Here is an 18519-nt window from a genome sequence, read left to right as displayed (position 1 = left end):
AGCAGAGGCTGCCACTACAGCCCCTGTAACCTCACAGGGGCCTTTGGGGATGCTCCTTCAGAGGGCTGGGCAGGCAGGGATGTTATTTCTGGGGCCCAGGAGGGTGTGACCTGTTACTGAAACCAGGGACGAAGATGGAGTTGGCCACTAGTGCACCTACTCTCCTACCTCTCTCCCATCCCCATGCCCACTCCCCGACTGGGCCCTGCTTAGTCCCTCCCTAAATGGGGAAGGAGGGGCCACCAGAGGCAGGGAAGGGAGGGACCCGTAGGGATTATAAATTCCAAAAAGGCCGCTCATCTCCCAGAGCCGGATCCCTGAAATTCTACTCTGTCTGCTGTTGCCATTGCCACCATTCTCAGGACCCTCACCATGAAAGGCCTTCTGCTGCTCACCCTGTCTGCTCTGTTCTGCTGGGTCTCAGGTGAGCATCTAGGGGCCCCCAAGGACCGGGTTCACCTGGCCCCTACTTTTACATCCTGCCCCAACCACCGCCCCCACACTATCCCTACTCAAGACCCCAAGTGTCCCCAGACCCAATGGCCTCAGCTCTCCTGTGAGACTCCATGACAGAGTCCTTGCTCCACTTCCCAGGACCCATGTCTCCATCCTTCAGACTCCCCCTCATCTCCAAGGCCCACTCTTCTAACCTGCCCAGGGTTCCAGGGTTCCAGGTCCTCTGTTCCCCACTCCTTCTTGGAAACTCTGATATGCAGCTCCGCTGCCAGCCTGACTCGGACACAGAACTCTCAGCATCCAGCTTCCCTCTCATCATCTGCACTCAGCAGGGCTCCTCCCAGAAACCTAGGCCTGGGGCTTCTTTGGCAACCCGTCCTCCGGTCTCCTCCACCAGGGACTCTTTGCTCAATTCCTCAGGCAGTGGCCTTTCCAAGATCTCCCCTGCTTCTCTGTGAGGCGCATACCCCCAAGGACACAGGCTTTCTGGAGGGTTCCCGTGACCTCTGAGAACCTCCCAGGAAACTAGGGAGATTTCCTGGCCTTCTAGGGAGGGAATGCCAGGGCTGCTCACCCCCAGGATGAGGTGGGTTTCACTGAGGTGCCATCACCAGGCTCCTCCACCCATGGACTGAACTCTGCTCCAACCTTAAATCAGCTGCAGCAGGAACTCTGGGGGGGTGCTACCTTCCGCCCTTCTGTACCCATCAACTCCATTTTGATCAAGTGCTCAGGTGGATTCTGATGATCTGGCTCCCAGATGTTATTCTTTTGTGTCAGAGAGCTACTGGGGTGGGAGGAGAAATTCGGGTCTGGTTCCTCTTCCCACACTCTTGGCAGCCCCGCCAGGTGAAGAGTAAATTGCTAAAGCTGCCCCAGGTGGCTTTCTTGCCAGCCTCAGGTTCCAAGCCATTTCTGCAAGTGTTGCAACCGCCACGGATCTCTTATTTTTATTTTTACTTATGTATTTATTTGATCTTTTCAGGGCCGCACCCGCGGTGTATGGAAGTTCCCTGGCCAGGGGTTGAATCAGAGCTACAGCTGCCGGCCTATGCCACAGTCACAGCAACGCCAGCTCTGAGCCGTGTCTGCAACCTATACCACAGCTCATGGCAACACCAGATCCTTAACCCACTGCGTGCGGCCAGGGATCAAACCCACGTCCTCGTGGATACCAGTCAGGTTTGTTATCACAGAGCCACAATGAGAACTCCCCCGCCGTGGTTTTTACTTTTCATTTTTCTTCCCGATTCAAGACTCCATCTGTGACCTTTTCCGAATTCCTTTCTCGCTCCCTCACCTCCTCCACTTCTTCCCCCATTGGTAGTCTCACATTCCATCTGTCCCCAGCCCCATGTTTGTGTTGCTAACTCTGCCCCACTTGACTCATCTCCAGATGAGATGGAGAGAAGGAGGATGCTTAGGGTGTGAGGCATTCACGGCAACAACTCCACCCCCACCCACTTCCACTTTTTCTGTGTCATTCACCTGCTCTGTCCCTACCAGACCAAACAGGTCAGAACACCTACTTGATCAGCCCTTCTCCACCCTACCCCCCAGCTCAGCTCATCCCCAGGTGAGTCAGACCCTCCGTCACTGTAGCCTGACTTGTGTCTTCCCAGCTGACATTCGCTGTCACTCCTGCTACAAGGTCCCCGTGCTGGGCTGTGTGGACCGGCAGTCTTGCCTACTGGAAAAAGGACACCAGTGCATAACCACGAATGTGTACCTTGGTAACATCCCCTTCTTTGGTGGGGAGAGGGGCCATGGAGGCTCTATGGCTGGGGCTGAGGTGGGACAGAGCATTACAGCAACGATACTATTTGGCCAAGGATTGTTGTGTGCCAAGCACCATTCTGTATCTATACATGGATTGTTTTAATTAACATCCATGACAACCCTGAGATGTGGGTGCTACTATTATACTGAGGAAACAGCCTCTGAAAGGGACAGGAACAGGGCCAGCAAGTGATAGGACCAGGACTGGGGGGAGAGGTGGGTAAGGAAATGCAAGAGGAAAGTTAGACCAAGAAAACTTCCAGAAGGGCGGGGCCGGGCAGAGTTGGGAAGGAAGGAAGCCGGGGTGGGGTGGGGGAATACAGGCGGGCCACTTGCCCATCTCAACTGACCCCACCGTCCACTCCTTAATCCCAGGGAAGATGTGGGTTTTCTCCAACCTCCGCTGTGGCACACCAGAAGAGCCCTGTCGGGAGGCCTTCAACCAGACCAGCCACAAGCTGGGCCTGACCTATAACACCACCTGCTGCAACAAGGACAGCTGCAATAGCCCAGCTCCTCGGCCCACTCCGGCCCTGGCCCTGGTCCTCCTCACCTCCTTGGCTGGCCTTGGCCTCTGGCTGTTGCACTGAGACTCATTCCATGGCTGCCCCTCCTCCCACTTCCCTTAGCCTGAGCTTCTCTCCTTGTATCTTGTATCCTCTGCGTCCCTTGGCTCAGAAAAGCATTTCTCCAGACCCTTCCCATGTCTTTAGTTAGACAGTGGTCTCCAATCCACCCTTCCCCTGCCCACCCTCCACTCTCCTTTTCCAGAGTCTCTTCCCAATTCTGTCCACACCCCTCCAGATCCTCCACTGCCTCCTAGAAGGGCTCCCCACTTTGCCTCCTGCACGCCCCCGTGCCCTTCTTGGGGAGGGATGGGGACCTGGGCCTGAAAGGGGGTTTCTGTCTTGTCCCCAGTGTAGGCTTCCCGGAAGGACCCCATGGCCTCACTGTATGAGCTGAGTCTCCCAAACCCTGGCTCCCATATCTACCTCAGCCACATGCTCACCCCTTTCATTTTGAGTAATAAATATCTGTATCTGATCGATTGTGCATTTGTTGTCAAAAGATCTAGTGTCAGAGGCCCCCTCCCAAGAAAACCCCATCCTCACCCAAGATCCCTTCAGGGCATTTCTCTGGGAGGCTGGGCTGGGGCACGGGGAGAAACAGGTTTTTCAGGCCTCCTTCCTCTCTTCCAGTGTCTGGGGGTGGCATACAGGACCCAGTGTTTGGAGAAACAATCCTTCTCCTCAATTTAGGCCACACCTCTGATGTCCTTGCCAAGAAGGAAGTGCAGCCTGCCTTGAAGGCTCCCCAGAAAGGGAAGGGGAATTGTCTGGGGATGGGACCTGGGACCCCCCTTTCCAGGCCTCAGTCCCCCGGGTTAGAGTCAGAGGCCTTACCTGGTCTGGTAAGTGGGGCACCAAGCAGCCTTTCTATGGCTCGCATTTCCTTCCTCAATTTGAAATAGTCATCCTAAGAGCCAAGTTGCAAATGGAAAGGGGAACAAGCCCAGACAAGCAGGCTCCTTGATTCCTGGTGGCCCCCTCTCAGCCCAGAGCCTGCTCCCCTCAGGGATGCTCATCGCTAAGAAAGTTTCTCCCCCCCCCCCCAAAAAAAAAGAAAGTTTCTCCCTAGCAACAGGATGTAGGAGTCACGTAGGGCAGATTCCCCATTGTCCTTTGGGGTTTAGTTGGTTAAGCACTACAATATTGTAACTAAGTCCACTGATGCTCGATAACCCCTAACTTGAGCCTGAATGCCCCCATATTCCTCCTCTAGCCCTCCCATCAACAAAAGATAGATGGAGGAGTTCCCTTTGTGGCTCAGCGGAACAAACCTGACTAGAATCCATGAGGACTTGGGCTCGATCACTGGCCCCGCCCAGGGGATTAAAGGATCCAGCACTGGGCATTGCCACAAACTGTGGTGTAGGTCACAGACGTGGCTCGGATCCTGTATTGCTGTTGCTGTGGTGTAGGCTCGAAGCTGCAGCTCTGATTCTCTACTCCCAGCCTTGGAACCTCCATATGCTGCAGGTGCAGCCCTAAAAAGCAAAACAAAACAAAACAAAAGATCGATGGATTTTTCCAGTTAGCTCTGGAGTGGTCCATAGATTTTAATGGCTCACAGAGGAGGGTCTGTCTTCCCAACTCAGATCTCCTTCGTTCCCTTGCTCCTTTCCCTTCCCCTGCTCCCACTACCCTCTCCACAGTCCTGGCAAGAACCAGGCCAGGGCGGTGGCTGCGGCAGCCACGATGCACATGGAGGCCGAGGTGCTCGCCACAGCGCTGTTGCACAGGTCCCCGACGCAGCAGTCCCTGTGGGTTGTGTAAGTCACATCTCCCACCAACTCTGTCTGCACTTTGTTGCAATGTTGGGCTGCCACGCAGGTTGGATGGTGATGAATCAAGGTCACTGAGGCTGAGAAAGAGAATGAGACAGGGGTGTGGGACTCCTGGCCTGAGGACTTGCCTTCTGGGGCAGAGCAGATGTGACTTCAAGGAGTCCAAAGGGATCCTCCGCCCCCTCAAAAAACACCTCCCTGAAACCAAATGATCACAGTTAAGACATTGACGTCGTGAATCCCCTGATGCAAGGCACTGAAAAGGATCAACACACTTCTTGCTGTGGCCTCAGTCTAACCATGAGAAAATTGAGAAATCCAAATCACAGGATGGTCTATAAAATAACTTATCAGGTATCTTCAAAAGTGTGGAGCTCATGGAAGACAAAGGAAGACTCAGAATTGTCACTGAGTGGGGGCATCTGAGAAGATCCAAGAGCTAAAAGCCAGGTAGGATCCTGGGTCCTGGATCGAGAAAAGGACATGAGTAGGACAAATGGCTAAATGAAGTAAGGTCTGTAGATTATCTCATAGTACTGTAACAGTGTTGTTCTCTTTCTTTCTTTCTTTTTCTTTTTTCTTTTGCCTCTTCTAGGGCCGCTCCCTCGGCACATGGAAGTTCCCAGGCTGGGGGTCTAATCGGAGCTGTAGCCGCCAGCCTACGGCAGAGTCACAGCAACTCGGGATCTGAGCTGTGTCTGCGACCTACATCATGGCTCACAGCAACACCAGATCCTTAACCCACTGAGCAAGGCCAGGGATTGAACCCGCAACCTCATGGTTCCTAGTCAGATTCGTTAACCACTGCGCCACAAGGGGAACTCCAACAGTGTTGTTTTCTGATTCTATTAATAGTATTATGGTTGTAAACCATGTTAACATCAGGGGAGCTGGGTTAAGGCTATAGAGTACTATTCTGTACTATTTTTGCAACTTGTCTGTCAGCCTAAAATTATTTCAAAGTAAAAAATTAAAATACACACACATACACAAATACCTCCCTACTTCTTAGCTGATGCCTGCAAGTTGAAGTCTGGTTGAATATTTTGGTCCCTGACTTCAAGGGACAAAGCTTTTCAACCATTTGTGAGTGAATGGACCTATGAGATTCTTTCTGGGGGATAAAGAGGAGGAAGGGGGGCCACACAGACAGCGGGATTGGGCTTCCAGGGGCTCAGTGCCAAGAGCCAGAAGGCCTACAGACTATGCCACTCTGACAGTGGCACCATCTGCCCAGAGCCAGACTGAGCCTGGAAGGTTCTGGAAAGCCAGAAGTATTGAAATAGGGGCTGGAGGCAGGGAAGGGCCAGGAGGAAGGGGGACTCACGGTTTCCAGATAGCTTGGTCTGTCCCAGCTGGGGTTGGGGTTTGCGCTCCAGGAAGCCGCAGCGTTCGCCCTCCTGGCACGTGGTCACGGTCTCCTGGCAGGAGCCGCGGGGGCCTCCGCCGCCGCAGTCGTAGCACCGCATGCGATTTCCTAGCAAGAGAAAAAAGGCTGCTGGACCTGGGATCTCAGGGGGGCCGGCGGGCAGAGGGCGAGGGGCGTGTGTGACAGACGCCTTGGCTGCTTCCTTACCGAAGGCAGCCCCCAGCAGGGCGCAGAGCAGGATCCCGGTAACTGGGTTCATTGTGTCCGCCTGTGTCGGTAGCGCCTCTCCCTCCCGCCCACCCCCCTCCCTGGCTGCCTCTGCCAGCCTTTTATCCCCCTTGCCTTGGGCTTTATAGAGCAATAAAAAGAAGGAAAGAGTCTCCCCCAGCAGACACCGGGGCCCCACTGGGGGCAGGGAGAAAGAGCTCTCAGCATCCTCTGTGGTCCTCCAACTCCTCCATCCCAGAAATAGTTCTAAAATGGTGGCCCCAGAACTCCTGGGGGCCCCTAAGACCCTTGAGGGGGTCCGCAACAGTCTTCCTTTTTCAACTATGTATCTGTCAGATTTTCTTCATGTACTGCCGTCCAAATGACAAATCCCAGCAGATTGAATGCAGATGTGAAAACCCAGCCCATCTTCTACTTCTTCTATTAAACATTAAATTCCCCAAAGTATAAAACCCTGCTATTTTTCTCACATGTGTTTTATCTGTATTGTTGGGAAAGAAGTTAGTGTTCACAAAACTATGTTTTATTAACACATAATAGGTTTATTTTATTTTTATATTTTTCAGTGGACTGATGAAAGTTTTCTACTTTGATTTCTCATACAGCAAAGTATCCATGTAACTTCTATAAGAAAAGCTCTTTGGGGTCCTCAGTAATTTTTAAGTGTAAAGTGGTCCTGAGATAAAAATATTTTTGAAAACTGCTGTTAGATGGATACCTGTGTCTCCTCTGTCTCACCCGCACCTCACAGCCACCATCCCCCCACCTGCCTCATTCCTCCTGGTACATCCTGCCCTGATTCCCCAGGTGCAGCTCTTTTCCTCCCCAATCTCTTTTTCTTTTTTCTTTCTTTCTTTTTTTTTTTTTTTTTAGGGCTGGATCTGCAGCATATGGAAGTCCCCAGGCTAGGGGTCTAATCAGAGCTGTAGCTGCCTGATACACCACAGGGCGAGCCGAGCCACATCTGCTCCCTACAACTGCAGCTCACAACAACACTGGATCCTTAACCCACTGAGCAAGACCAGGGATCAAACCCACATCCCCATGGATACTAGTCCGGTTCCTAACCTGCTGAGCCACAATGGGAACTCCCTCCTCAATCTCTTAAGCCCCAGTCGAGCCTGGAAAATCTTAATCCTGCCTCCCTTCCTAGTCTTCCCCCCCCGCCCCGCCCCCCCCCCCCCCCCCCCCCGCCACCCCCGCCCTGGTGGAAACACAACAGTCCCTCTGGCCCCAACCATGATTAATTCTTTCCTCCAATGTAGTAAAGCTGGGAGAGATAATTATGGAGTAGGGATGTTGAAGCTTGGGGGGATCAAAGGGATGGGAAGCTGGGTGGGGTCGTCCCTGATGCAGCTGCAGCTGGGCTTTGTGTGCACGCGGGTGGGTTGTTGATCCTACACTCAAAACACCACGCGCCAACAGATCTAGGCCAGGCTGTTTGGGAGAGTGACCTTGAGAGACTTAAAGGCACAGAAGGGGAAAAGGCAGAGAAACAAAAACAAGCAGACGAGCGAGCAGAGAACAGCTTGAGACCTAGGGAGGGAGGGAGAGGAGTAGGAGGGAAAGTGACAGACGCTGACAGACACCACCATTCCGGAGTGGCAGACGCAGCTAGGAGTAACACACACTGAGGGAATGGAGAAGACCCTCAGGGCAAGAGCAGAGTCTAGTGGAGAGCAGGGAGAGTGTGAGAGCTGTGGGGCTGGGGGCCCCTGCTGCGTTGTCGGGCTGCCACCGAATCTGGTCCCGGTTCCGCCCCCCTCAGATTCACTCCCTAGGTGTGTTTGTTTACTGGTCCCTCCCAGTCTCACTCAGATGCTCCAACTCTCTGATCTCAGGGTGCAGATCATTCTCTCAGACGCCTGAGCCCCTGAGTCCAGCCGCCATGGGCACCTCCAGCATCTTCCTCTGCCTTCTGTTCCTGGGTGGGGCACTGGGTAAGGGTGGGCTGGGGAATCCTTGGGGGCTGGGGGCAGGGTGGGATGGTGGGGGTGGGGGCAGGGGGTTGTGGAAAAGCCTAAGGGCTGGGTGGGGAGTGGTGGGCAGGGGAGAGGATGCTGAGAAAGGCCAAGGAGAGATTTGCTGAGGCTTTAGAAAGATGAGCCACTGGGAACAGATGAGGTGGAACAAGAAAAGTTTCCTTTCAAAGGCGTTTGAGAATAATTCCTCCCTGTGGCTTCTTTGATTTGCCTCTGTCTCCCCTGACCCTTATGTCACCTCTTGCTCCTTTGCTGGGCCCCTTAGACAATGTACATGTCTTTTTTCTCATCTGACTTGGCACCACCTGCTTCATTTCTTCACTCCACCTCCCTCCCCGCCCGATCTGGCTTTTTGTGTCATTCTCTGTGTTCATCTCTGCTCCTCTTGGCTTCCGTTCATGTCTGTGTGTTGCTCACACACTCCCTAGATCTCTCTTGCCTCTGTATCTTTTTATTTTTCTGTATTATCTCCTTTCCCTTCTCTGTGCCTCTTTTGCTACTTCTGCCTGCTTTTCCCTCCATTTCACAGCTTTCCTTCCCCCACTTTGGGTACCACCTCTGTCCATGTATCCCATTCCCGCATCCGGGCTCAGCCTCTCCTTCCTGCCTGATCTCCACCGACTCCACAGGTCTCACCACCTCCCCCGCCCGGAGACGGCTCCGCTGTTACACCTGCAGCTTTGCCAAACCCTGCTATCCTGTTCCCACTGAATGTCAGGATGATGAAGTTTGTGGCATCAGTGTTGGCACCTCAGGTAAGACTCTGGTCTAATGGACCTTCCCTAGGTACCCCCTGCTGCCATCCATCCTGCTTTTCCTGTAGCCTCACGACCCTCGCCTCCTTCCTGCCCCTGCCTCAGCATTTGCCCTTCGTCCCACAGAACAGAGTGAGGTCATCGAGCGGAAAGGCTGCCTCCCAAGTGCCCAGTGCCCTCTGCAGGGCTATGTCACCTACTGGTTACGCTCCTACGCTCTGCGGCACCACTGCTGTGAGCAGGACCTGTGCAACTCAGCCATCACGCCGCAGCGGCCCCCCGACGCCCTTCTCATCACCCCGCTTCTCCTCTCAGCCAGCTTCACCTGGGGAGGCCACCTCCTCCACTAGCCTCACGTGGACCAGCAGCCTTCAACCCAAGAGTCCTCCGCTATCACTGTGGCACAGACACTCTTGAGATCTGCCCAAGAACCTGATTTTGTGCAGAGACCTCCAAACCCTTGGCCCACCACCTTCCCAGACCCCTCCCAAGACCTGCCTCCTGGCGGCATGGCTCAGAGGTACCTGCCCAGAGCCCCGCCTCATAAAGAACACCTGTTCTAAATCTCTTGTCTTTTCTAGATGCCTGTTGCTGAGGCATTCCCTCAGCCCCAGCTCTCTGGCAAGGCCTGTATTTGATGGAGCTGTGGGTCCCAGGCAAGGGGATTGAAGGGGTGAGGAAGAGAGTCCTGCTAGGAAAGATTAATTTGGTAGGTCAGGAAGGAGGGCTTGGGGAACTATGACAAATAAATGTAATAAAAGTGCGATCTGGGAGTTTGGTAACACCACTCTGTGTGTGTGTGTGTGTGTGTGTGTGTGTGCACACACACACGTACGTGTGCGCCCTCTTTCTCTCTCAAAGGAAACTAGCTGCTTGATGTGTTGGGCTGGGGTGTTGGCACCTGAACCATAACTTTCACTTTGTCCTCCTTCTGTCGTTGGCGTCCTCTTTCTTGCCAATAGCTTAGCTTAAGCCACTGCAGCATGAGGGCTTAAGGTGTGACTTCCAAGAAAGCTTTGCCCCAGTGAAGCCCAAGCTTGAGTAGATACACAAAAGGGCCTCTGATGCAGTGATGAGGGTGTGGCTGGAGGCCAGCTTATTTCTGCCTGAGACCGGAGCTGGGAGCATGGACTTGTCCCCTGCTTCACCAGCCCAGACTTGTCCAGGGTTCACGGACAGTCCAGCACGCAGGGCTCAATTACACGCCCCACCAGGGAATCCACCCGCCCACTGCTGTGGACACTCCCTCTGCCCAGGGGGATAGCATGTGACTGGTGGGGCTCTCAGGATGTTGGGGTGATAAGGGGCTCTCTGCTCCGGATGCCACAATGGAGTGCCTAGGATAAGGAGGGGGGCCTGGGGCTGGGGGCCGGAACAGGTGCCCTCATCCTGACCCAGGAACCTCCCCCTGCATCTGAGGAAGCTTGGGGCCTAATCAAAGGTGCTTATTCTTGTCAATGTCTTCTCTTCCTTGTGAGGATGAGAAAGGCAGGGATCTGGCTTAGTTTAGAGGCACGTCGAGTCTGCCTTCCAGTCTCCCTGGCCCTCCATCCTCCCCCTCCCACCCGGGGCCTCTTCCCTTCTCTCTTCTTCAGCTTCCCCCATTTGTCCTTTGGTTCCCCCATAACTGGCCACTCCTCAAGTCTCTGGATCCTTCTGTCTCTTTTCTGCCTCATCCCCAACCCCTCAACCCCATGGTCCTGCAGGTTCAGGCCATCCCTCCACTTGCTGCTGTGAGACAGGAAATCACACCTTTTCATAGGTGACATCACCGAATAATGCTTCTCCTGTCCTTCAGCCCCTGGGCCTTTAAAACACACACACACACACGCACACGCACACGCACACGCACACACAGAGCTTGGCTGATGGAAGCCGGTGGGACTGAGCCCCTCCCCCATTGCCAAGGTTTTTCAGTGACTCCTTCAGGTGCCAGATTGCCAGGGAGACAGCAGGTCACACTTCCCAGCAGGTATCATCGAGATCACCTGGTCTTAGGGGCAGGTGGGCTGTGGGGTTTGCAAAGCAGAACAACAGAGTCAGGATATTTCCCCTCTCCTCCTCCTCAGCGACAAGCATCCCACCCCCACCGCAACCCCAGTCTCCCCTGTGATTTATTTATTTATTTATTTGTCTTTTTGCCATTTCTTGGGCTGCTCCCATGGCATATGGAGGTTCCCAGGCTGGGGGTTGAATCGGAGCTGTAGCCACTGGCCTCCACCAGAGTCACAGCAATGCGGGATCCGAGTCACGTCTGCAACCTACACCACAGCTCACGGCAACGCAGGATCCTTAACCCACTGAGCAAGGTCAGGGATCAAACCCGCAACCTCATGGTTCCTAGTTGGATTCGTTAACCACTGAGCCACAACGGGAACTCCTCCCCTGTGATTTAAGCCTCTGCCCTCTAGCTGCTCCTCACCTGAGATGGGCCAAATGGATGTTCTCGTAGATCTGGATCTCCGGTTTGAACTGAGGAATTGAAGCATCTGGGGAGAAGAAGCCTCATGGGGTGGGGCAGAGAAGTCACCAGATAACTCAGAGCAGTGTACCCCCCTGCCCCCCGAGGACAGGGTATAGAGGCAAGCTGTGAGCTCCCCCCTCTGCCTTGCACCCACGTACTCTGGGAGGGAGGGACTCACCTCTGCGCCGAGCCCCCTGGACCCTCCACCTCCAGAGCATGATGCTGAGGACCAAGATGGTGAGCCCCTGGCCCACTATGAGCAAGAGCATCAGGATCCAGGGCACATCCCAGCCTGCAGAAGAGGCACAGGGGGCAGGGGAGGCATCCGTGGCGGCTGCAGTGAGGGCAAGACAAGCGGGATGAGGAGGGAGGCAGGGAGGGGGTCTGTCCCTTGTGCCCCAAAGAGACGCTTCCCCCATAGTCTGGTGGGCTCTTCCAAAGAAGACATCCTTGCACCCACTAGGCAGCACCCCGTTTTGCCCATTTCCAAGCCTCTCACCCTGAACTCGTGAGCCAACATTGGTAGAGAATAGTGATGCCCTGGCTCCACATGGACCATAACTCCTGGGCAAAGCACTAGCCACAATGGCCATTTTTCCCTCTCACCCTTCGTAGTATCCACCCTTTCAAGAAAAAAAGAAAGTTTTCTTTCTTTCTTTCTTCCTTTTCCTTTCTTTCCTCCTTTCTTCTTTCCTTTTTTCTGTCTGTCTTTCTTTCGCTTTTCAGGGCCATACCATCAGCATATGAAAGTTCCCAGGCTGAAAAAAAAGGAGTTCACAGAGTTCCTATAGTGGTGCAGCAGAAAGGAATCTGACTAGAAACCATGACGTTGAGGGTTCCATCCCTGGCCTCACCCAATGGGTTAAGGATCCAGCGTTGCGGTGAGCTGTGGTGTAGGTCACAGATGTGGCTTGGATCCTGCATTGCTATGGCTCTGGCATAGGCCGGTGGCTACAGCTCTGATTTGACCCCCTAGCCTGGGAACCTCCATATGCTGCAGGTGGAGCCCTAAAAAGACAAAAGACCCAAAAAAAGTTCCCAGGCTAGGGGTCAAATCAGAGCTACAGCCGCTGGCCTATTCCACAGCTACAGTAACATGGGATCCGAGTCACAACCGCAACCTACAGCACAGCTTATGGCAATGCTGGATTCTTAACCAACTGAGCAAGGCCAGGGATCGAACCTGTTTCCTCATGGAAACTAGCTGGGTTTGTAAACCACTGAGCCACAATGGGAACTAAGAAAGTGCTTTCTGTTTTTTCATCCTTCCATTCATCCACCCGATAGAGCTTGGCTTAGTGCCCACCACACACCAGATACCATATTAGCAGCAGAAAATGTAGAGGGAAGTTAAACCCAATCGTGGCCCATCGATGGGCCTTTGCTTACCAAAATAATGGCCATGTGCTCCTCCCTCCTGCCTTGTAAATGGGTTATTCTACATCCAATAGCATTCTTTCTCCGTATAATGGACGTTTTATTGTACAACAATTATATATATATTTTCTCCATCTGCCTCCACCATCAATGGGCCATTATAATATCGGTGCATATACGGTTTCTTCAAAAGACAAGTGCCCCAGCAGTAACTCTTACTTTCTTGCTCTCTGCTAAGGGATTTTCCACAAAAATCGTAGATTATCCTATGTCTTTTTTTTGGCCATGCCCGCGGCATGTGCAATTTCCCTGGGGCCAGGGATTGAAACCAAACCAAGCTGCTGCAGTGACAACACCAGATCCTTAATCTGCTGTGCCACAAGAGAACTCTGATGATCCTATTTCTTTTTTCTTTTTCTTTTTGTCTTTGAGGGCTGCACCTGTGGCATATGAAGGTTCCCAGGCTAGGGGTCCAATCAGAGCTGTAGCCACTGGCCTATACCACAGCCACAGCAACACGGGATCTGAGCTACATCTGCAACCTACACCACAGCTCACGGCAACGCCAGACCCTTAACCCACTGAGTGAGGCCAGGGATCGAACCTGTGTCCTCATGGATGCTAGTTGGGTTCGTTAACCGCTGTGCCACGACAGGAACTCCTGATCATCCTATTTCTTTTTTTTTTTTGTCTTTTGTTGTTGTTGTTGTTGTTGCTATTTCTTGGGCCGCTCCCGCGGCATATGGAGGTTCCCAGGCTAGGGGTTGAATCAGAGCTGTACCCACCGGCCTACGCCAGAGCCACAGCAACGCGGGATCCGAGCCGCATCTGCAACCTACACCACAGCTCACAGCAGCGCCGGATCGTTAACGCACTGAGCAAGGGCAGGGACCGAACCCGCAACCTCATGGTTCCTAGTCGGATTCGTTAACCACTGCGCCACGACAGGAACTCCTGATCATCCTATTTCTAAACAAAGGTATATTCCACCAGAATCTTTCTTCTCCCTCTTGGCTGATGGTCTATTTCACCAGAAAGCTGACTTAACCAACCCTTCTCTGTGATGGATTCGGTCAATGAGAAAAAAGCCCTCCTCCTACAGGCGGATGTCTGTTCCACCAGAAGTGACCCCTCCCACTGTCCCACCTGATCAATAACAGAATTGCCTCCCCCTCACCTCCTCCCCTGGCCGGCAGTGCCAGGGGTGTGTCAGAGGTAACATCCCTCCCATACAGGCCCCCAGGTTACCTGCCAGGTTAAAGCTGACCCCTTTGTTCTGAGGCAAGAGGCAGCGAATGATTCTGGGTCTCCGTGCCCTGGGCTCGGGAAGTCCATCCCCGGGACACACCAAGAGCAGGGCAGCCCCATCACCCCAGAAGGACTTCGAGTGGCCCTTCACGGAACTCTTCCCCTCCAGCCAGGTCACAGAGTCCAGGCGTCTGGGGGGGACCACAGAGCACAGGAGGACAGAGCAGGGGGATCCGTCTGCGGCCCTCGCGGAGTACTGGGATCCTGGAGGGAGAAAGGGATCCTCAGTTCTGGGTCTGGGCTTCCCTGGCTCCCTGGGGCCTCTGGTCTGCACACCCCCCACTCACCTCTGAACACGGAGACATCATAGACCCTCCAGTTATGGTACGTGTGGCGCTGACCCTCCATAGCGCACCAGTACCGCCCGGCGTCTCCCTCCTTGGACCCTTCCAGCCACAAAGAGTGGTTTCTCAGCAGTTTGAGCCTGGATTCCCTGTGGGGCTTCCCAGAGTCTGGGGCTGGACTGGCCACTTGGACTCGGGCCACCAAGGCAGTGGAGGAGCCTGTTGCAAGGCTGCGGAACCAGGACAGGAATTCGTCTCCATGCAGGGTGGGTGGCGAAGGACATGGCAGCTCCACTGCCTCCCCCAAGGCCACATAGATGGTGTGGATGTCAGCTGTGGGGAGGAGCTTGTGTGAGACCAGAGACATCCATCGGGTCAAAAAGCCCACCCCTCAACCTCTTATCCGGGGCTTCCTCCCCTTCTGGGGTCTCCAGCACTGGGTGTGGCTGCAAGCACATTTCTCAAGTGACAGCAACAAAAAAAGTGAGGTGGAGAGAAGAGGGCAGGCTCCCTGCCTCTCCTGCCCTCCAGCAAGAGAGGGATCTGAGGGCAAGAAGGAAAATGCTGGAAGAGCTGAGAAATACCCATATTCCTTCTCTCATTTCTCCTTTTCTGGATCAACATTTACTGGTCCCTCCTTCTTTCCCTTTCTTTTCTTTCTTTCTTTTTGTCTTTTTAGGGCCACATCTAACATTTTTTTTTTTTAATTAAAAAAAAAAACACAAAACCTGACCCAAGCTATGAAAGTGACAATGCTGGATCCTTAACTGCTGGGCCACCAGGGAACTCCTGAAGAGGTATTTTATAAATAGTTTTGTCAGGGTACTACACACATGCGCACACACACAAATATATTTTTCTTTTTAGGGCTGCAACTGCTGCATACAGAAGTTCCCAGTCTAGGGGTCGAATTGAGCTTCAGCCGCCAGCCTCTGCCACAGCCACAGCCACACCAGATCCGAGCCACATCTGTGACCTACACTGCAGCTGTGGCAATGCCCGATCCTTAACACAGCAGGATTGAACCCGAATCCTCTTGGACACTAGTCAGCTTCTTAGCCCGCTGAGCCACAACGAGAACTCCTCTTCTTATTTCCTAAAGGAAAATGTCCCTGACCAGGACCCTCATTGTCCCTGGGTCTTCCCCAGTATTAGAGGCAGGCGGAGGTCAGTTGGAGTACATCTACCTTCTTGAGCCAGATGCCTTCCCCACAACAGTGGTCTCTCCCAGCCCTACGAATAGGAGGAGAATCCCCCAACTCCTGCTCCTCACCTGCAGCAGCCCAGGGGAGCCCACGGAGGCACAGAAGGAGGAGGAATACGCCAGCCATGGCGAGAGCTTACCAAGTTCTCTTGCTTGGGACCTGCTATCCCCAGGGAGGAAACAGAGCCCAGATAAAGGCCCACACTCCCTAGTCTGGAGTGACACGGGCCTCTGAAGAGGATGGGAATGCCGGGGTGATAAGGCCCAGCTGCATGTCTACCAGGGAAGAAGTGACAACCACCATTTCTGTGCCAAGGGGAAAAAGACCCAGTTCAGACCCATCCAAAGATGACCTCTTCAACCATCAGACTCCATCCGCAGAAGGACTCAGATCAGAGACTCTCCACGCTAAGAAGCTTGTGCAGAAGGGGTCAAAGCTGTCCACCTTCCATCAGTCTGGAAGTATTCTGTGTTCTCTCCTTCAATCCAAGAGATGACCAACCACCCATGAGCGAAGAAGTTGTCTTCATGTTGGTTTTCAGGGAACTTGGCACAAGACTGCACACCCAGTCGGTAGTCCATAAGGGACTTAGAATGACTCTCTCTGTGGCTGTCTGGCACATCAAAGACTGCTGAGCCCCTGATGAATATATTAAGTTATTACTCAAGAAGAAGGATGGAAGGGGCCTGGAGAATTCACTGACTCATCCCTTTGCCCCAGGCAGGACTCTTTTAAGGCAGATCTTCATATAGCTCTAATAAGTTTTTCTTTCTTTTTAGGGCCACACCTGCAGCATATGGAAGTTCCCCGGGCTAGGGGTCAAATCAGAGATGCAGCTGGGCCCTACACCACAGCCACAGCCACAGCGACATGGGATCCGAGCTTGTCTGTGACCTACGCTGCCACAGCTTGTGGCAACACTGGATCCTTAACCCACTGAGCAAGGCCAGGGATCAAACTTGAATGCCCATGTATACTCGGGTTCTTAACTTGCTGAGCCACAACAGGAACTCCAAAACTGGATCCTTAACCTACTGCACCACAGTGGGAACTCTTAAAACTTGTTTTTGATGAAATTTTCATGTATACCAAAAACTATAACATACAACTGTATAATGGCTAAATAGACTGTGGTACATTCACATAATGGAACGCTTGATAGCAATGAGAATAGACAGACCACAATGACATGCAACAAGGTTGACTATCACAAACCTAATGAGAGTAAGGGTTTCCTGGTGGCTCAGTAGGTTAAGGATCCAGGGTTGTCACTATAGCAGCTCAGGTTGCTACCGTGGCTCAGGTTCAATCCCTGGCAGGGGAACTTCCATATGCCACGGGCATGGCCAAAAGCAAAAAAGAAAAAAAAAAAGGAGTTCCCACTGTGGACAGTGGATTAATGATTCAGCTTTTCTCTATGAAGGCGCTGGTTAGATCCCTGGCTCCACCCATTCAGGGTTAAGAAGATCCTGAGTTGCTGTAGCTGTGGCATTTGTTGCACTCAGGCTTGACTGGATCCTGGCCAGGAACTTCCATTTGCCTAGGGTGTGGCTGAAAAAGAGAAAAAAAAAAAGCAAAAGAGTTTATATACTATGTAGGTGTAAGATACAAAGAAAAATAAAACAAATCTGTATATCTATTGAGAAATAGAATATTACCCTTTCGGCCAAAGATCTTCTATGCTATGTAACAATATTCTAAACTTGCTCTTTAGTAATTGCTGTTGTGGTTCAGCAAACGAACCAGACTAGTATCCATGAGGATGCAGGTTCAACCCCTGGCTTGGCTCAGCGTATTAAGGATTTGCCTTTGCTGTTACTGAAGTGTAGGTCACAGATGCAGCTCCCATCTGGTGTCACTGTGCCTATGGCGTAGGCCTTCAGCTACAGTTCTGATTCGACCCCTAGTCTGGAAAAATCCATATGCCACATCTGCAGCCCTAAAATAAATAAATAAATAAATTTGCTCTTTAACATACCTGACTATTAAATTTTATGTGTTTGAGAGGAGTCCCCGCTGTAGTTCAGCAGAAACAAATTCGACTAGTATCCAGGAGGACCCAAGCCTTGCCCAGTGGGTTAAGGATCAGGCATTGCGCTGAGCTGCAGTGTAGGTTGCAGAGGAGGCTTGGATCTTGCATTGCTGTCTATGGCTGCTGTGCAGGTGGGCAGCTGTAGCTCCGATTTGACCCCTAACCTGGGAACTTCCATGTGCCACGGGTGCGGCCCCTAAATTTATTTATTTATTTATTTATTTATTTCATGTGTTTTTGAATTTTATACCACGGTGTCATGTTGCGTGTAGTATTCTGTGGCTTTCTTTTTTCCAACACTATGGTTTTGAGATTTGTTCATGCTAAAGTGAGATAATTTATCCTGCTGAAAACCAGTACTTCACACATCTTAGCAATACTATCCTCCCATACATGACCAAGGCGCAACTCCCAATTCATCCAAGGCTTTGCTTATCTCTTTCAATAAATGCTGTAATTTTCACCGTAAAATCTTGCATTTCTTTTATTAGATGTATTTCTAAACACCTTTTTTTATTATTTTTTATTTTTTTTATTTTCCCACTGTACAGCAAGGGGGTCAGGTCATCCTTACATGTATACATTACAATTACATTTTTCCCCCAGCCTTTCTTCTGTTGAAAAATATGGAACGCTTCACGAATTTGCGTGTCATCCTTGCGCAGGGGCCATGCTAATCTTCTCTGCATCGTTCCAATTTTAGTATATGTGCTGCCGAAGCGAGCACTAAACACCTTTTTTGTTGCTCTTGTCAACTATCGCTCGAGAGTCTGACAGCATTAAGAGACAGAAAAAAGTGACAACATTTTAACTCTCCGCGTTCCAAACGCTTTCAACTAATTTCTGACCATCGCTGTACCCGTAGCTCCAAACGCAAGAAACCCTGCTCGAAGAGCGCTGAAGATGTCTCAGCTCCGCGCGAGGCGGAGCCGG

At 52.2% G+C, this 18519-nt stretch overlaps 3 protein-coding genes and 1 non-coding gene across 6 annotated transcripts; 1 reads left to right on the top strand and 3 right to left on the bottom strand.

Moving 5' to 3' along the window:
* The first annotated feature begins 268 nt into the window (after nucleotides 1-268).
* On the top strand, nucleotides 269-9703 carry LY6G6C (lymphocyte antigen 6 family member G6C). Of its 2 annotated transcripts, XM_047796561.1 has the most exons (4): nucleotides 269-424; nucleotides 8021-8119; nucleotides 8791-8916; nucleotides 9043-9703. In XM_047796561.1, the coding sequence occupies exons 1-4, from the start codon at nucleotides 373-375 to the stop codon at nucleotides 9264-9266; spliced, it is 501 nt and encodes a 166-aa protein (XP_047652517.1). In that variant the 5' UTR covers nucleotides 269-372; the 3' UTR covers nucleotides 9267-9703. The 2 variants fall into 2 exon arrangements, with proteins under 2 accessions (XP_047652517.1, XP_047652518.1); XM_047796562.1 differs by lacking the exons at nucleotides 8021-8119; nucleotides 8791-8916; nucleotides 9043-9703 and adding exons at nucleotides 2079-2189; nucleotides 2611-3279 and having other exon boundaries at nucleotides 283-424.
* Nucleotides 4315-6250, bottom strand: LY6G6D (lymphocyte antigen 6 family member G6D). 2 transcript variants are annotated; one of them, XM_047796559.1, is made up of 3 exons: nucleotides 6159-6250; nucleotides 5910-6059; nucleotides 4315-4659 (listed from the first exon to the last, which is right to left on the bottom strand). In XM_047796559.1, the coding sequence occupies exons 1-3, from the start codon at nucleotides 6208-6210 to the stop codon at nucleotides 4436-4438; spliced, it is 426 nt and encodes a 141-aa protein (XP_047652515.1). In that variant the 5' UTR covers nucleotides 6211-6250; the 3' UTR covers nucleotides 4315-4435. The 2 variants fall into 2 exon arrangements, with proteins under 2 accessions (XP_047652515.1, XP_047652514.1); XM_047796558.1 differs by having other exon boundaries at nucleotides 5910-6223.
* A 978-nt stretch (nucleotides 9704-10681) lies between the features above and the next one.
* Nucleotides 10682-14676, bottom strand: LY6G6F (lymphocyte antigen 6 family member G6F). Its single transcript, XM_047796557.1, has 5 exons — nucleotides 14353-14676; nucleotides 14006-14269; nucleotides 11559-11714; nucleotides 11339-11405; nucleotides 10682-10925 (listed from the first exon to the last, which is right to left on the bottom strand). The coding sequence occupies exons 1-5, from the start codon at nucleotides 14411-14413 to the stop codon at nucleotides 10901-10903; spliced, it is 573 nt and encodes a 190-aa protein (XP_047652513.1). The 5' UTR covers nucleotides 14414-14676; the 3' UTR covers nucleotides 10682-10900.
* Nucleotides 14677-18206: 3530 nt separating this feature from the next.
* On the bottom strand, nucleotides 18207-18313 carry LOC125137071 (U6 spliceosomal RNA). Its single transcript, XR_007137377.1, has one exon. It is a non-coding gene; the product is annotated as a U6 spliceosomal RNA (small nuclear RNA).
* Nucleotides 18314-18519: the final 206 nt, after the last annotated feature.

The sequence above is a fragment of the Phacochoerus africanus genome, chromosome 9 (genome assembly GCF_016906955.1).
Source record: "Phacochoerus africanus isolate WHEZ1 chromosome 9, ROS_Pafr_v1, whole genome shotgun sequence".
Classification (NCBI taxonomy): Eukaryota; Metazoa; Chordata; class Mammalia; order Artiodactyla; family Suidae; genus Phacochoerus; species Phacochoerus africanus.
Note: the sequence above shows the minus strand (reverse complement) of the source record. Positions and strands in the feature narration are given on the sequence as shown.

Coding starts and splice junctions, on each gene's coding strand:
- LY6G6C (XM_047796561.1), top strand. CDS start 373: ATGAAAGGCCTTCTGCTGCTCACCCTGTCTGCTCTGTTCTGCTGGGTC. Junction 8,120..8,790: donor GTTCCTGGGTGGGGCACTGG/GTAAGGGTGGGC, acceptor CCGACTCCACAG/GTCTCACCACCTCCCCCGCC. Junction 8,917..9,042: donor CATCAGTGTTGGCACCTCAG/GTAAGACTCTGG, acceptor TTCGTCCCACAG/AACAGAGTGAGGTCATCGAG.
- LY6G6F (XM_047796557.1), bottom strand. CDS start 14,413: ATGGAGGGTCAGCGCCACACGTACCATAACTGGAGGGTCTATGATGTC. Junction 11,715..14,005: donor GGTCAGCTTTAACCTGGCAG/GTAACCTGGGGG, acceptor CCCTCACTGCAG/CCGCCACGGATGCCTCCCCT. Junction 10,926..11,338: donor ATCCATTTGGCCCATCTCAG/GTGAGGAGCAGC, acceptor CAAACCCCACAG/CCCACCTGCCCCTAAGACCA.
- LY6G6D (XM_047796558.1), bottom strand. CDS start 6,210: ATGAACCCAGTTACCGGGATCCTGCTCTGCGCCCTGCTGGGGGCTGCC. Junction 4,660..5,909: donor GACCAAGCTATCTGGAAACC/GTGAGTCCCCCT, acceptor TCTCTTTCTCAG/CCTCAGTGACCTTGATTCAT.